The following is an 18,779-nucleotide window of genomic DNA, read 5'->3' as shown; positions in this document are numbered from 1 at the left end:
GTGTTCCTTCCTAGCTGCAATACAATTTTTACACCAAAGGTAAATTATATAATCACTAAAATCTTTACTGTTCATTCAGTTTTAGATGGATGAATTTAGTAGATGGTTTTAACATCAGCTCTTTTAAGATGAGAATAAATTTCAGAATCCTTTTCAAATGCAGGTCTATGTGAGAAAGAAAAATATTAACGTTATTCTACCACATATACCCCATTTGTGGAAAGAATTCAGCGTAAACTGATGGCATGGCTTTATCTTTTAAGAGTGTCAACATACAGTGGACTATCTACTGCAGTCTGAGCTCACATTGACTTGAAGTCACCAAGAGGAAAAATAAGTGACCATCAGAAATGTCCCAAAATTCTTGAGAAATTCAAAGCAAAGCCAAATCAAAAAAGCTAAAGCCATTCTTTTGTCAATGTAAAAACCTATTAGTGGAAATGGAACTTTTATCTGCCAAAGCAAGCCATCAGAACCAGTGGCATTCAGTGCATCCACTATGCACCAAAAGAGACCTTCAGAGATGCTTGAAGGATTTAGGTTGGGAACTAGATCCATAACAGAGACAAATCAAGCAGCTTTTTCATCAGACAAAGCACACAGGGCAAGGATTAATTCTCATACATGCAATTAAGTGTATTCTTGAGCTGTTCTGTTACAGAAAAGTCTCTGAGCTGTTTTATGCTCCACAGTCCTGTAGCTCTGCACAGCTGAGCCTCTCTACTTCCCTATTCAAGGCAGGCTGAAGGAAATGCAACTCTGCTGCTTCCTCATTAGCATGAAGTGATGCTATCAAATTGTCTGCAGACAGCTTCTGAACTACCCCTGAGGAACAGCCAGGCCTCCAAAAACTCAACACACACGTGGAAAATACTTCTTCCTACACTTCCCAAGAAGAGGAAGACGCACCAGTAGCTCCTACAGCCCATGAACTGCAGCTAGCTTGTGAGCGTCTGCCACTTACAGCAGTTCTCACCAGATTCTTGTTCAAGTCCTCTACACTTCACTCTCATTTAGCTGACCTGGAAGAAATTTCAATGCACACAGATGCCAAGGACATCCCTTGTGAGTTGCATCCTTAGGTATGAGAAATGCCACTTAAGTCAGGGGTTTGACTGAGAGCCCAGATCTTGCTGTTATGTGATAGCTCTGCCAGAGCCATCCTGCCAGGTCTATAAATCCCAGTATTTCACAAAGTAACAGTGGAATCTGAAATAAGACTAGTTTCTGAAGGACAAGTTGGTGGTCTGGAACTTTTGTTTTATTTGAGAGGGTTGCCCTAGGTCAGCTGACCACACAGGCAAGGAGCACAGGCTGCTGCTGTACCACTGCAGATGCCAAGTATTCAGTATTGGCAGAATACTGAATGCTAATACTGAATACGCTAACACCAGAGCAGAAGATAAGACTGTTCTCCCAAGTCCAACAGTCCCCCCACAGACCCGGCTTTACCTGGATTGTGTCTAGGAACAACCATTTTTCACACAAGATTTATTCTTGGCCAAAAAAAATCTCAAAAAAACATGGTGGGTCAGATCTGTCAGAGATACTCTGGCATCTTCAAGAAAGATCAAGAACTCACCCCAAACACTTCTAAGCCTTACTAAGAATGAACAGAAATGAAAGAAACCCTCTATCTATTCAATAGCACAAATTCAGACATTCTGTCTGAATTTTACCATGTTTTTTTCCCATCATAGCCTGAGGCTCAAAAACATTCTTGAACATGAAGGTTCATATAAATCTACCATATGAGTGTCAGAAAGATTTTCAAATATCATTTACAACTCAGCCAGGCAGCACAAACATGAAAGGGTGCTACCCAGTAGATTCCCCCCATATATAAACACTCAGAGCAGCATCAAAATTTGTTCTGCAATAATGTCTTCACAAGACAGTTGATCTTTAGGGATCTAGGAAGTTGTGGATAAACCTCAAGACTGAGAATGTTTTCAGTGCATATTCTCATTTCTCCCCAGGGAGTCTTGATCTTCAGAGGAATATTAACATGAAGCATGCAAAACATTTCATGGACTGTTTATAACCTAATGACTCCAAGTATAACCTTAGATGTCATTCTGCAAAGACTTAGTCATGTTCAGCTATCTAAGCAGAGGGAGAATGCTAAAGTCTCTTGGGCAGATCACTTTTATCGCTCCTTTAGCTCTGTTCAAGCAGTTTCACATAATACAGTTATCTTACACTGGTATCAGAAAAACACTGCCCAGAATCAAGCTGATGTAAAACTCATGGCTGCATTATTAACTAGTAAAATTCTTCCAAGGACTTGCATTTGGAAATGTCTGTTAACATATACAGCCAAATCTGAAAATGCAAAGGATTCTTACTTAAATATTACTTAATGGTAATCTTAAAACTAGTGTTCTTCTGAAAAAGAGATTTTGAAATAAATACTCTAATCCTTCAATAAAAGACAAACATGAAAAGCATATGGTTCTCACTGCGTATGCTTATTGCAATCAAGTTACCTTCCTGGAAACTCAGTATGTATTTGCTAAATGAAAACAAAGCATCTCTTATGGCTTCACAATTAGAATTTAAAAAGCCAGATGCTGCAGGAGTTACAGTTTTCTTCACAATGTTACTTTACCAGTATACATCTTGAAGGCTAAAAACAAGTATTTAAGGAGAAAAGAGTGACATAATCTGTGAAGTTAATATTTGTGTCAAAAATACTCACGAAGAATCTAGCTGTTTGCTTTCCAGAAGCTACTGTTTGGTCTTTCCTGGTTTTCAAATAAGAAGAGGCCTTTGCAGAATTATAAATAAACCACTGAAAGTCTCCATGTGACTTTCCCATATGTAGCTTTTCAAAAGCCAAGTGATTTCCCCTATCCCATCCCCACTGTTTGCATACTGAGACAATGTTTGCCAAGTTTGAAGTAGAGAATTTTTAAGCCAAATTTGTAAAACCAAGAAGATAATGATTTTGTTAATATCCTTTGATCAGAGAGAAACTTCATAAGGAGAGTTAAAGAGTGGAGAAGAGCAAGACAAAAAAAAATTTTACGTTTTGCCATCAATTTACCAGGAATGTCACTGTTTCAGTATAGAATATGAGCATGGCAACATCAGCTTCTGAGTTTTTGAGAAGCCTACATGTAGCCTTCCCACTTCTGCACATGTTCTGAGACATAAGACGCTTCACTCATTGAACAAACAAACAGATCTAACCTGAAAGGTGGAGGAGTTATTTTATTCCTCTAGGGCTACTGGCAGAAGGTAGCTGCCTTCTGCCAGAAGGAAGTATTTTCCTGCCTGTTATGTTCCTGGTTGCCTTCATTCCCACCACAATATCCAAATATCTGAAAGACCAACATCCAAATGGCTCTCCATGCTATGCATCACATCCAAAAAGCTTGTGGAGGTGATGTAAAACCAGGCTTCCAGTTTTCTGAAGGGTGGGACCCATGCCCACATCTACAAGGAACAACATAGCAGCTAATTCTGAACCAAAAGGATATGGCAGGCAAGGCTGAAGCACATGTACCAGGACAACAGAAAGGACTGCCAGCCAGAGGAAAAAGCGGACGATAAATACAGAGCTGGTCATCACTCAAACAAGTAGGGTAGCCCAACAAGGAACGCAGGAAAGTCACCTGCCACAGAACATTAAGATACCATGTTAGACTGAATGCCCCAAATTCAGCATCATGCCCCAAATTAGCAGAAGTCTGAGACTTATTCTTCCCAGGACACCAAAGCATCTTTTTTCCAGTCTAAGCTGCAGCTCAACATTCATTCTCACTGACCTCACTTTTCCCCTTGGATGAGGAACACGCCTGAGGTACTATCTTGATCAATGCAATCACAAAAGGTTGTTCATTACATGCAACAGTTCAGTAAACCACATCTGGCAGCATGACAAACATCTGCACGGGGACACCTTGAAAGTCTCATGTTTGATTTGACCTACAGCAAATCCCACTAATATCTAAACACTCTTCTGTCACCAGGAATGCAAGAGCTGTGGCTATGGGCTGGTGACAACCTGCAGCTTCACTCCACATGGCCCCCAGTATGTGTCACAAAAACCTGGCACCAAGACTTACACAGAGAAACTGCACACACAAAGGGGACAGAAAAGCCTGCTCCACACTCATGAAAGGTGTTCTCTGGTCTTACTTAGAGCCTGAAAAGTGAGGGGAAAAAGGTTCTGTCTTTATTCCCTGCAGTCTTGCTCAGCTGAACTCAATGCCTACACTCCTGCTCGTTGAGAAATATGTCCTTCTGCAATCTATTTAATCTATTTTCAAAAAGATAGATAATTTTTTTTTTTACATTAGCCAGCTTTCTTGTGCAAGACAAATTATGGCCTCTATACAAAACATAACTGGGGTTCCAAATAACTAGTCATGCATTCTCAAACTGTACTGGGCTTCATGTCTGGCAAAGCCACTGTTCTCTATTTCTCCCTTTTCTACTAGCAGAATAAGAACAGAATTTACTATAAAAGAAACAGAGTAAGTCATGAATGTTTAGAGAGAACACCTATTACTTTACATTACACAAAATATTTGACGTTTCATTTTTCATTTGATATTTTTCATATTAGTTCAGTGTATTAATATTTGTATACGTACTGAAAACAACCAGAACTCTTAAAGGTTCACAGGTTTCAGAAGAGGACATTCTTTGATTTAGTTATTTGCACATAACAAGAGAAAACAAATACAAAATCATACCGTTTATGAAAACTAGTAATTGTTGGTGATGACCATATTTTTAGGGTCAATCTTTGGAGAACTGTCAGTAAAAAGAAGCATTTTCCTTTTATTTACCCATGTCCTATACCAAATACCTGTATTAATAATAAATTTAAAAACCAAGACAACTCTATTTTCTTTTATTCTTCCACAGTATCAAGGAGACTGAAATCATAACTCACTCTAGTAATTTTCGGTAAAGGAGGATTTCATTGTTAACTATAGTAAGTAAACACCAGATTTAAATTTTCCCTTGCAACTTGCCAATCTTCTAATGACTCAGCTTAAAAAAAAAAAAAGTTTTCTTTCCACTTCAGTAACTTTCCTCTTTTGGTCTCCAGCAAAAAGATGGATGATAATTTAGAACGTTTCCTAGCCATACATCATTTCTGGCTGGTATCAGTTACTAGCCAAAAAGTAATCAAAGATTTAAAATACTGGCAGAAATAGTTTAGTGGTTGCTATTCCTTTGCTAACGCAGAACTTCAATACTGCCTCTATAAAATCAGCATCAAAACAGACGCAGAATTATGTACTCAATGCTTCTGATGTACTTGATTGTAACTGAATATTCTAAGCAGGAAGCCATAAATACATTGCAAACAGGCTCTGAGATAACTGGCAATATGGTGGCAGTAAGTGGCATCAGGATTGAAAATGAATGGTCTCATAATTTCTCCAAAAAAGTGCCAAGAACTCAGACTTTCACATGACTGAAGACTCTTTACAGAGTAACCACGCATGAAAATATATATTCCAGACTCACAGGACTGGAGCCCTTCTAACAAAGTGCCACAGAGATGACTCAAGTTCTATGGGCAATTTTTTTTCCATGCCATTAAATATCTAATTTTTCTGTCTCCACACCTCACAACCCACTTTTCATACCTCAAAATACTGACAAAGGTTACCAGTGATCTCCCATAGCATGAGATGCATGGGAAGCTATGCAACAGTCTTTGGGGTGGGGAAGTCAGCTCAAATCCTAATTTCTCCTCAGGAACACAAAGAAAAGAACACTTGTACCGGCTTTCACATCTCTCTTCTTCACATCTTGACGTCTCTGCTAACAGATTCTAACAACCAGGACACCAGAATTCACACTTCAGCGCCTTCAACTTCTTTCCTGAAGGACTCCAGCTATTGATTCCTGATAACATTGCCAAGCTGGTCCCTGAAACAAGCCAGAGAGCGCTCAGGAAACATTCAGGAAAAGGTTGGAAGAAAGGTGGATGCAGGCAGACCCCAGCACGCAAGACATCAGCCCCTGACAGAAGGGATTAGTATGGCTTTCCATATCCCAACACATCTCAAGGAGACTGCAAGGATTTTCCAACTTCAGAATAACAACTTGACTAAGAGGAACCGTGAAGCTGCAAAGGCCTGTGTGGGTGAACAGAACCCTTGAAGCTCTCTGCAGCCTGGGAAAGGTACAGTCCAATGTGTCATCACAAGTACCAGATGTTACTCTACACTCAAGTCCACACTTCTTGACCAGAAACCTGAATTTAGAGGTCAGATTTAGCAGTGCAGCTTTGTAGAAGGATTCTGACATGAATGCTAGAAGCAACAAACTAGAAAGAAAGAAAGAAAAAAAAAGCCAATCAACCAACCATCATTCTTTAGAAGAGCAGCTGCCTGGAAGAATTTCAGAAATACTTTGTCCAAAAGTGTTCCAGTTGCCATTTAAAATACTCTCCCCATTGCATTTTCAATTTCAAAATCTCTTTGCCTTCAAAGATTGTATCCTCCTATATTTTTTCAAAAGCTCTTGGAATTTAAAAGTCATAGAAAAACATACCAAAAGTACCAGACTTGACAAAATGCATCCATTTCTCTGCAACTTTTATTCCTTTTAAAGTTCCATGTGTGCTGACAAGCATATACACAAGTCAAACAGGATTTTCTGCTATAGAAAGAACTGCTTCTAGTGTTTATCTTCCACTTGAACCATAATTTTGAATAGCAGATGCTCCAATTTTAGTTTAAGCAAGTAAACATAAATCCTGATGAAAGGCATTAAGGGTACAAAAATGCCCATTACCACTTTGGAGTAGATTTGAACTGGTGACCTAATGATGTGACACTCATTTAAAGTAGTTCTTTAACTGTGATCACAGAGAGCTGCATCAGCAAATACTTTAATCCCAGGAGATGATACTTCCTTGGGAAAAAATGAAATCTTCAGAAGAGTCTACTTTTGTGCAATTTCAACAATCAAGAAAATACAAATAACAGTCACTTGATTCCTATGGGTTTCTAGAAGATCCTGGTATTACAAGTACACAACACATGAATTTGTACCAAAAGCCAGCACTTGCAAAGCTCCACATTCACTACTAGACAGGGGTAAATACAGCAAGTTCCAATACTCTCTGTCATGGCTTTAGAAATTTACTAAAAATTAAGACACGTTTTGTATGAAAATGCACTATAAGATCCACTTTGAGACAACTTACTAGAAACCAAGGTTTTTGCATTCTGTTCAACTGCATCATCTACATCTGCAGAGCCTGGCATCATAACATCTACCCTACCAGAACTATCCAGGCTCTTTGCAATCCAGGAGCCTTGTAGCAACATCCAGTGCTATGGCAGCACAGGTAAGTACAGGTCCCAATGAGGCAAGCACATGCTTCTCACCTGAATTCAAAGAGGCATCAGCTGAAGGTAGCTATCAGCTTCCTCTTGAAAAGAATCATTCTCTGATATTTTATTTGGTTGTAAAAATTTCACAATGGTACATGTGCCAGCAAGGCAAATAGAGCCAAAAGCATAATTAACAATTCCCAGCAGAGGGTAGATGCTGTTTAACATTTTTCAAAAAGTACTGCATATGTGTAGATGTTCCATTTCACTGGAGAATCTCCAAAGCCATTTCCTAATCAATAGCAATATCTTTAATCTCCCTGATGAAAAATAATACTCCCACGAACAGTGATCAGCCCCTCTCCCTATCACTTATGCAAACTCAGCCACAAGTGTGACCAATCCTACAAAATGGCTTTTGAGAAGAAGCATCTGTACAAATAGCAATCTGCCTGCTGGGGGATGAAAGTCCTTTGCCTGGGTTTGGTTTGGAACTACAGATGTGCTTCAGCTGCTCTACACTCCTTCAGCCATTCCCAAAATACCAGCCAAAACTGTTAGGCCATCCACATGAAGACAGTCACGTTCTCCAGTTGGCATCCAAGAGGTGTGCAATTAAGGACTTGCCAAGAAAAGGTACTTATCATAGGTAATTTTTACTATACCACACATAGCATCAAAATAGCTTCAAGAAAGGAAAGAAAAATGTAATATAAATTACAAAGGCAGGTAATAAATCTTCCAAAAGCATTCAAAAAGATCACAGTAAAAGCTTGTAAAGGTGAGCAACCTGATTTCATAAACACGCTTCCGATTAACCCTTTTACAGCTTCAAAAAGATACCATCTCTGTTGATCCCTACCAGAGCTTGCCAAAGAAAGCGTGAGCAAGCAGCTTCAAAGGCAGGATGACGTACCTATAGCAGTAAACCCTAATCCTTGCTGAGGAAATCATGCAACTGAACTTAGTCATAGAAAATGGGATTAGAAATTCTAAAACAAAACAAGAAGGAATTAGCAGTCATCCCAAATTCATATTGAAAATATTGAGCAACATTTAAATAACAACTTTTGTCAGGGCTGATAAAAAGGAGACTAAAACTAACATCTTGCACAGGAAACCTTTAGTGGGTGGGGATAAAAACAGGATATCTGTGTCAGCCCAAAATCTTACACACTGGATGGAGGCTTAGCAAAGAGAGAGGTGTCAGAGAGCACCACGGCCATCACCCCTAGAAATTCAAGTGCATGGACCCCTAGAAAAAGGTTCCTGTGATTTGACCATAGAAAACATGGCATTCATGGAAACAGACAGTGCTTTGACAATTGCTCATGTGCAGGGGCAGAGGGAAAGTCTCTGGGGGGCAATTTGGAAAGCACAGCATTATTCTTTCCACAGTTCATAATGTCATTCAAACTCATATATACAAGAATGTTGCAACTGCTCAAGTGATCATCTCCACTAGCGTCACACACATGGCAGAAATGCAGAGGTCAGGATTTCTGAGACACTTCCCTAAGGAGACAGTTAATGTGACTTCCTGAAGTTCCCCATGTTTCTTGAACTGGAACTTCCTGGACAACAGTGTCACATATTTTCCAATGCCCAGATCTAACCCAAATTACATGTTTACAGAACCCACATGAAATTCAGGTTTTGATCAACGTGTGTTTTCATTTTTGAACAAGAGCTGATTTTCTAACTTAAGACAATCTTTCTAAAATAAACCATGTCTGTGCATAGGGTCAGGGTGCCTGGAGAGATCCTAAAACAACAGTTAGTTTAACTGAGCTTCCCATGGGTTCTCACTGCCAAACAAGCTTCATTAGCAAGTACCAAGTATTCAAGTCCTGATGGCTTCAACAGATAAAATGGAGAACACAAAGACTTGCATCAGGAAAAGGAAGGCAGTGGAATAAAGCAGACAAGCAAGGAGAGAAAATAATACCTTGAGAAAAAAAGGCATACCATCATGATCTAAGTGCTGATCAAATCTGCTCTCTATCAGTATTAAATGAATGTGACCATAAGGCACAAGTCCAGTCCAGCAAGTGTTCTCTTTTGATCATTCTCTGGTGTCAATGGAAACCCACTGGAGCTTGAAGAGATAGCAAGTCATTGAGAGATGACTATCTAATTTAGCACACAGAAGGTGAATGAAAGTAAATTTGAGTTTCCACGCCACATCCTCAGGTCCAGGACTGTCACTTGCATTTAATGAAGTCAGAGCACTCAGATTTCAATCACCTCCCTCTGCTTTCTCCCTTTGCAGTCAACAGTCTCTTCTTTCCTAGATACGAGGCTCTTCTTTCCTTTAGAAAGGCCTCCATGCCTCCCTTTCTCCAAAGTGAGAAAAGAACAGGACAAGACAGATCCCAGGTACCACAGCTTACATGCAGCTAGTCCTTCATGCCAAGTAGTACAGCACAGGGCTGTCCAAATTCAGGGCAAAAGCAGAATGACCATGTTACCTTTCATTTACAACTGACAATGCCATGTGAGTCTTTTCCCTTGTAGTTTCATAGATCAGAACAGAGTCCTGCAGAAGACTGACCTTGCAGCAGCAACCAACTGTACAATAGTAGGAACAATGGGAATGAGGTAGTTGCTGAACCAAAAGTTGTGGTAGCTTTAAGTGGAGGAGTTTGGAAATTGCTTATCTAGAGTCTCTGCAGGGAAAGCAGAAAGACATTTAAGGACCACCCTGCAGAGCCCCTCTGAAACCTCAAAGGTAACCAGACCTGCACATGAACCCAGGAGAACTATGTGAAAATTCAGCTTCCACCAGTAGTAGTATCCCAATCAACTAGCAGAGCCTTTTTGCTATACCTAGACAAAAAAAATAAAAGAAAGAGAAGATAGGACATTTCACTCTGCTCAGTCTCTTGAAAGACGAAAGCAAAGAGGGGATTTTTTTAAAGCACTTGCTTAGAAGTTTTGGAGGAAAAGAACAACTCCTAGTTTTCCTTCCATATTTAGGCTGAGACTTTTTCAGTATTTCCACTGTTGCGAAACAGAACACAGAAGAAAACAAATCTTCTTTGACTACACAGAAGTGCCAACCAGAAAGTAAGTCACAAAAGCTTGTATAAATACATGGATAGCCCAAAAACCAGATGCACCTATCAAAGCATTGTTAAAAGTTTGCCTGAGTTAAGAGTGTAACTGAACTCTCTGTACTTGTTGCTAAGAAAAATTTTACTCAAAATAATAACCAGGATTCAAACTAAGTAAGAAATAATGAACTTGGGTTTAATTGGTTTGTGAGAAACCAAATTTGCAAGTGCTGTCCTTAGCCAGCTATTGAATATGACTGAGCCCAGAAGGCACTGTGATGAGTGACTTAAGTGGAGGCACCCTACACCCACCAACATTCCTGCTGAATGAATGTGAAATCAGCAAGAATTGCTTTTATTTATCTTACTAAAAGCATTTCTTGGAAGGGCTGGAAAAAATTATTTCAGATGGATTTTTCAGCTGAGAACAAAGTTGTATTTATTATAATTATGCACTCTCCAGTGTGGCCTGCCTTGCTGAGAAAGAACATTAAATTCAGCTGTGCACGAACTCATGGAAGTGACCTTTTTGAATGAAAATGTTGCAACAAGAGACTTGTGGAGCATTCTCACTAAATAACCTACTGTCTGCAACTTGCAGATTAGTGCTCAGACCACTGATTTTAGCTGCTACTTACACAGGCACAAGTCCACATGACGTCAATCAGCTGAGAATAAATCGTGTGTGCTGCAGAATACAATATAGAGAACTGTACTTGGTCTCCAGCCCAGTATAGATTTATGAACTTTCATTAACCATCATGTAGAAGTGTAACATTGCAAGGCACTTTAAAGAGGTCTTTTCTGCAGGACACCCAGTGTTCCCTTTACATAAGAGGATCAAAGGTGTTATTGACACAAACTGAACAAGCTCTCACATTAATGAGAGCAACAAATGCAAGAACGAACACCCACCACCCACACAGAAATAGCCTACTCCCTCTTTGACGAAGGACAAGGATTATCTGAAAGACTTCTGCTCCATGGAAAGCAGACACACTTGGGGAGAAGACAGGTTAGCACTAAAGAACTAGCAAGTTGAACTAGAATGTTCATTTCATCAACAAATGAAAGGTGAAATGTAAAATAGCAAGAGTGCAAAACACACGCTGTTTGGAAATTAAGGATGTCGTTTCAGTGTGCACATATAAAATGTCCTCCTTAGACACATCTGATGATTTTTACTCTTTGCAGAAAGGTTGGGTATCTCATCCTGTAAAGAACTTAACACAGATGTCTGAACCTTCCCAGCAGCTGGGCAGTCAAATTCCTGGTGCCAAAGAAAGCAAGGCAAGCTTTCCTGATGACGCAGGACATCTCATGGGCAACTGGAAGTCATTCCTCTGCCTGCCCAGCCCAAGGCCATCCCACACTGATCGGGATCTGCTGGCAACCTGCTCCAGGCTCCCCCTCCCTCACTCCCAAGGTATGCATGGCAGGCTCTGTGGTTCATGGCCATTTGAAGATTCTGGTATGTAGTTCAAAAGCATAGAAAAGAGACTACCCTGTGCTAAGCATACAGAAGCCAAAATGCAGCTGTAAAAACAGTTTGCACTGCCAGTTTGGGTTCTGCGCTCACTTTTCAGATTCTGCATTTGCATTTCAGCCAGCCTGAACTTCTCCCGCTGCTCTGCTCGCTGAACCTGCTGCTTTGCTTCCAAACCTCCATGTGCTGTTGTCTCCAAGGGGAAATTAGATACAAGAAATTCCATGTTTTGACTTTTCTACAGAACCAATTAGCTCAGCTGCAATGAAGGAAAAGCTTTCACTTGAACTAATTGTTTTCCATGCAGTAAACAGAGCACATGCAATTCGTGAGGGGCAGTAAAGCTCAATCCTCATGTGTCTTCACATGTTGATTGTTTACAATAATGCTTTCCAGATAAACAGAAGAACAGTCTCCCCTCAAGTACAGAAGAAGCCAAGAACAATAAAGAAAAAAAACCTCTATCTCAACAATTAGGTAAAGTTTGACCATACTACTTGAGGGCATTAAAAACCTTTGGACCAAAACCTTTCAGAAGAAAAACAAGAGTTTCTTAGTTAACAATTAATAATTTAGACCTGAAGACTTTCATCCAGACATCCAGCTGAAGAGGAAAATTACATAGTATTTATACAGCCAGTACCACACAGTCCCCTGGTATTTTGATACAAAAAATACAGTTCATAGTACATTTGCCATTTTAATGTCCCCACTGTAGATGAGAAATATTAAATTATTTTCTTAATATCATGTGGTAAGCCAGGATTACAACTGAAGAGTTCTTGCAGAACTACTTGTGCATCAAAGGGAGTACACTGGGGCTTTTAAAAAATATTTTTTAATAATATTTATAAATTCACCCTAAAAATATCCAAAACAACCAACAACAGCTAAACCCCAAAAAAATTCTACTTTTTCTCCACTGTTTACCTTTGCATTAATCTTTTGGGCTAAGTAAACTAGCAAGACATTTCACCCTCGAAAGCCCTCATGACTGAAGCATATGCAAGATGCTTGCTGCCAGGATAGAGAAAAAGCTGACCAACACAGCAGCAGTGCAAGACACATAAATGAACAGGTTATTAGATTGAACCAGATAAAAAAAAGTATGTTTAAAGACTATTTCTTTAATTAGAGACACTAGTTAAAATCCTAAACAAGTTTTACCTTGCACCCTGTCCTGAAGGAAAGTGCCTCAGAAGGGCTGTTGGCAGGCAGTGCCTGTGCGAGAGAAGAGACCCTGATAATAACAACTCTCAGCACAAGAATACAAACAAACAAAATCTAGGGTCATTCATTTCAGAGTCTGTCTCAGCTTGTGAAGTGCCACTAGAACTTAAGGTTTCCAGAATGGTAAAATTATTTTTTTTTCTGTGTAATTATATAGGCCACATCTACAGCAGGACTCAGCCAGCCTCAAATTACACTCATGCAAGGTACACAGTTGTGTAGAGACAAATACACCCTCCATTTGTTTGGTTCCAAAAGATCAAGATGCAAGGGGCCCACACCACCCAGCCAGGTTACTGTAAACATCTTATCTTGTGCTGCTTTCTTTCCCTGAAGACCTCTCCCTTTTCCAGCCAAAGCCAAACTGTTCACTGCCTTGCATACACAGATTTAGTCCTGTTTTATTTATTAGGACACACTGAATGTATTTAATCCTTCGGTTGCAAGAAGAGTTTTGGTTATATACTGCTAGATGACTTAACACAGACAAGAAACCATCACTGTCACACTTTGTGCTCCCCAAAGTTTATCTGCTCTGTTAAAGGCTGTGAAAAAAGGAGACTAGTCTGAGCCTCATCCACACCAGGAATACAGCAAGCCCTTACATTTCATACCAGCCTGAAGTTACATGCCAGCAAAGGTGAAACAAGGCAACAACAGATTTGTCTGGCCCTTAAACTAAAGCTTTTCTGGCACAAAGCTTCTCAAAATATATATATCATGCTGAAAATAAAGGAGGACTGCTTCTCCAGCTTGTCCATCTAGAGAAAGCAGACTGCATGTTTTAGAAAAGATAATGGTTGCTTCAGACCTCCTGAATTAATCTTTGGCAGGATGATCCTTGGCCTTTGCAGTCAACTGATGGGCCTAAGAGCACAAAATAGGTCTGAGGAGAAAAATCTCCCAACTCTTGTTTTGACAGCCTAACCACTGGTTTAGTATGATCACAGACTCTGGAAAGTAGAGATACAACAAGCAGAAAAGTAAGAACCTCAGTAAAAACAATGAGCCACACACATGAGAGTGATATTAATAACCAAGTATGTGAGATGCAAAAATTCCTAGTGAGAGGAGTAGGAAAAAGGAGCAAAACAATGAGACAAAAAGAAAACAATACAGCTAGGAAAAAAGTAGAGGAAAATAAGAGCTCTTATTTTTGACACAGTGATTTAAGATAAACTCTATTGGAGTCCAATTGCTAAGTGTCAGTAAATGGAGACAATCAGCAATGACAGATGTCTGCAAGCCTGTTTTATCTAAGCTGCAGATCACAGGAGGCTGGAGAGTCAAATGCAAGCTGTTTGTGAAGTTTGCATCTTCTAAAAAGACAGAAGTCAAAATGACAAGGTAATTTGAAGACAACACTACAAAGGCATCACCCTCCTCCTCCTCCTCTTCGGCATTCACTGTTTGAAAAGCAGTCTACTAACAACAAATGAGGCAACCACTAAAAAAAGGAGGAATTCATCACACAGGAGACACAGACATGAGTCATGACTTTCACATGCATTCAGGTAGTTACATGCATTCCAAGCAGAGTAAAGGTCTTTCAGACCATATCTGAAGAAATTTATTTCCTTCCCCCAAGAAGAGAGGCAAGTTTGGTAATTTTACAGTTACAATTGATACACAGGATGTGATGAAGTCAGCCCAGTGTTGTGGCCTTGAAGACTCTGCCTTCTTCAAAGGTTTTGTTCAGTGTTTACAGCATCCCTCTACTATGCCCACCACCTCCTCCAGCTCTTCCCTTACCTCCTGGCTAATTATGATCTCAGTCCCCATTTAACCCTTTCATTTCACACCAGTCACTCTCAATTCTTGTTTAGCTCAGCTGTAAAAGGTGCTTTTACCAACTGCTAGCTCTGTGGGACAGATTTTCTGCCCATCACCAGTGGCATGGCTGTCACACAGGATAATTTATGCAACAGGATAGCCTGATCTTCTGCTGGAGACAGAAGACATGCAGCTCCCATGGGTTCCCATTGGCAGTCATCCACCATCTGGGATTTAAAGAAGATCCCAAACAGAGAAAGAGGTTTTTTAAAAAACAAGCAACTTCTGAGACATTGTAAACAAATAAAAAGCTTATTACAAAGAGTGAGGAATACAGAACTTAGCAAGGGAGAGGACTTCTGCATATTTTGCACTCTTTATCAGGCCTCTGGTGTGGCTGCCACAATTACACCATTGTTTGACTGGACACATTATCTGAGACTGTCTTAATTATGAGCTCTGATTCCACAATAAGTTAAAAAAAAAGATCTCTTGTGCACAACAGTATCTGACCTGCTGGTCATATCTGTGTGCTGGACACAAGAGAAAAGAGTGAATCAGTTCTGCTCACTAAAAAGCCTTTGCACTATCTGCAGGTGAGTCATTAATAGTCAAGTGTCTTCCCTGCTTCCAAAGGAACACTTGACACCTTTTACACGGGGAAAGCTCAGGATGGTTGGTGAGACTCCCGGCAAAACACACTCTTCATAGCTGTGTCTACAGCTTATCAACCTTTTCACCTTCAGTTTGTTCTTCAGCCAGCGGGAGACAAAATGAAATATAAAAGTAGCTTTGTAACCACTAGAGCTGACCTCCCATAAGTATTTTCCGCACGGCTGACTTTGCAGGCTCACAAACTGTGAGCTCCAAAGGAGGCTCTGGTAAGAGGTAGGGCATGTATCAAGTCAGTCAATCCAAACTTCCCAATCACAAACTTCGCAATGCTTCTTACTCGGTGATTTCCCGTTTGTTTGGTTTTTAAGGTGTCTCTATGCCTATCTGTCTTCAGGAATTCTGTTGACATTTTACGCATATTTGAAGTATCTTCCTATCAAATGTCATTCAAGTTGGTCAGTAGCTTCAAAATAGATGGGGAGATGGACACTGATAATTACACAAAGCTCACCTTCTTCTGTGAACTATCTTCTTCCATTAACAAAATCCATTTTCCTGCTCAAGTCACTCTCTCTCCCTCTCCAGGACACATAGCAAATGTCAGTATCTTGACAAGCTCCCTCAGCCTGAAGTAGAGCCAAGAGACGGTTAGTTTCAGCTTTTCCCATGTTCCCTCCCAGATCTCAAAAATAAATCCCCACAAGCAACAAAAAAAACAAAAACAAACAAAAAAACAAAACAAAAATCAAACCCAAACACAAAACCCCAAACACAAAAACCAAACCCCATGAACTTCCACTCAAGTTGCCTCTGAATTATTTTTTACTGCCTTGCACACACCAAAACTGGAGATGCAAGAAAAATACATCACCACTAGAAGTAACAAACTTCCACCTTATAGTAATGGGAAAGAATTCAGAGGAAAGAAGGGGAAATCCTCTTTATTGCTAGCAGATCTTTCCTAAGGTCCCTGTTATCTCTTATTCCCTAAATCTGGCACCCTGCAACTTGGCAGCCCTGATACCTGCTTGGATACCCACCTAAACCTCTGCAACCCATTGTCAGCAAGATGCCACTTAAAATGCTGCTGGCTAAAGCTCTGTCCCCTTGGGATCTGCACTGAGGGTCTCCTCTCAGACACTTCCTCATAAGCTTCCTATGCACTGTCAGTGTTTGGATTTTGTTTACAATATGCCAGTTTAAAAGTACTTGGAAAGAAGGAACTGTCAGAAAACTGGATCTGAATCTCCTACACAACCCAGTTCTCACATCCTTTTTTTCTTGGGCCAGTTTAGACCAACTTTGGGCTATCCAAGCTGGATGGATACTGGCTCAGCAGAGAAGGCTTGCAAATAAACAGCACCACAAGCTGCCTCCACACTAAATACAGTCTCTGCCTTCTATCTGCAGGTGTTATTTAGGGCACAGCATGCCAGGGAGCATTGGCCACACTGGCATTAAATGGTCTGTCCAGCTGCATCAGTCTGCCAGCATTACCTACCTCACTTTGCACCTAGCAAACCCCTGCATGCAAAGTGCTCTGTTGCAGTTGCACAGACCACAGCTATCATCTAAAAATAATATTGGAGGTGGTGATCCCACTGATAATCACATCATTAGAGAAGAATCAAGCTTTTCCTTGTCCAAGCAGATAAACAGCAGTTCTCTGTAACACTTTGAGCCTTCCTTTGCAGTCAAACAGTGTCTGCTGCTGAAAACAAGGAAAAAGCTTCATTTGTGACTGCCACACCGACACACTTCTTTTAACAAGCAAGGTAGGGGCATGCAATTGCTGCTTGGCAACCCTGTCCTCTCCAGCCAGCTGTTATTTCAGGCACGTTTGTTATGTGCACTCTTCACAGGCCCAGCCACACAGAGACCTGTCAGAGCTCCACTGCCACAGCACCCAGGTGTTGGTATCTCAAAATGCCTCTTCTTAGCCGTGGGCTTTTTAATCACACAAGATAGCCAGGGAACGAGGGATCCAACTTTCCAGTCAGCATCTCTCAATGAACTCATACAAGAATACTATCCCTCACTGTGAGCTCTTTTCCTTCTGACTCAGAAGCACAGACCAAAACCTGGCATAATTAGGTTGTCCTGCAATGTGCAATGAGCATTTCTGCCTTGCCATGACTAATGGCCCTTCCAGGACTGTCACCAGCTCTGCCTCAGAGACAGATTTTAAGATTTCTGACATGCTGGAAAGGACTTTCCCACACACTGTAAAAACAGCAGCACAGCTTACCTACTTGCCTTGGATTCATGAACCCCCTGAAACAAATGCAAGACAGGACTGTGTAAGAACCATAAAGTCATCGGTTACATGCATTAACAAACTCAGAGGATTCCTATGCAGCTAACCAGAAAGGGCAAATTCTTACCGTGTAAAGAAGGGCAGCTCAGAGGAATATCCCCAAACCTGGTGCCAAACACATGTAAGGAGACAGAACAAAAGGCCATATGCAGCTCAGCATACTGAAACTGGACATGCCTGACAAGGAGACCTTTGCATAGGCACACCACAACCACAGGGCACATCAACAGCACTGCCTGGAAAAGTAGGCCACAGGATCATTAGCCCAATGATAGCTTTTTGCCACAAGCAAAAGTCTGTTCAATCCTGCCAATCCTCCCAATGTGACTTAAAGGGAAAAACAAAGGCAAAAAGGAACAGTGGGCAGTTTGCATTTACTAAATATATATTGCCCATTAGCTCAGAGGATGACCATATGGAAGATCATAAAGAAACATAAACTATTACCAACATTAGTGCCTTTCTAATACCACAGAAAGAGGAAGGTGAACGTCAACATAACACCAAGCTAATACAGGCTGACAGAGCCATATAAAAGAGCAGTTTCCATTTCTGTCAGCAGAAAAGCAGCTGTTGAAGATACTTAGAGGAGCAACACCTCTGGGAATCAAAGTGAGGGTTCAGTGGGTGTTTTACCCAGGTCTGAATAACTTCTGTTGAAATATGGCCAAACACTGAGTGCATCCATCCTCTGCCTCTCTAACTAGGCCAATGGCAGATCACCACTTTGGGCAGGATCCCTGCTGCAGAGCAGCACCTCACACAGCAGAGCCACTGCTCAGGGACACTCAGTACTGGATGCTCCCACTGGCCAGATGTGGCTGACCTGGCCCAACAGGCTGGGAGGATGCAAAAATCCCCAACCATACCAAAACAACTCTGGCAGATTAAACCTTCCAAGTTCCCTTCTGGCACATCAACAACTATACAACAGTTGATGAAGTTCATTCTTAAAGAGGTGCTATATTTTTGTTAACTAATATTTG

At 40.7% G+C, this 18,779-nt stretch overlaps 1 protein-coding gene across 7 annotated transcripts in view; it reads right to left on the bottom strand.

Annotated features, from left to right (window-relative positions):
- The window catches only part of WBP1L (WW domain binding protein 1 like), a 59,626-nt gene that overhangs the window by 36,704 nt on the left and 4,143 nt on the right, over positions 1–18,779 (bottom strand). Inside the window, exon 2 of one of the 7 annotated variants that reach the window (XM_088059392.1) lies at positions 15,988–16,102. The exons of the other annotated variants lie outside the window; for them this stretch is intronic. Within the exon in view, the coding sequence (XP_087915518.1) occupies positions 15,988–16,014 (27 nt within the window). The 5' untranslated portion in view covers positions 16,015–16,102. The remainder of the gene's footprint in view (positions 1–15,987; positions 16,103–18,779) is intronic. 7 annotated transcript variants of the gene reach the window in all.

This window comes from Pseudopodoces humilis, chromosome 9, assembly GCF_049639895.1.
Source record: "Pseudopodoces humilis isolate 2021_Gansu_Grassland_sample_001 chromosome 9, ASM4963989v1, whole genome shotgun sequence".
Taxonomy (NCBI): domain Eukaryota; kingdom Metazoa; phylum Chordata; class Aves; order Passeriformes; family Paridae; genus Pseudopodoces; species Pseudopodoces humilis.
Note: the sequence above shows the minus strand (reverse complement) of the source record. Positions and strands in the feature narration are given on the sequence as shown.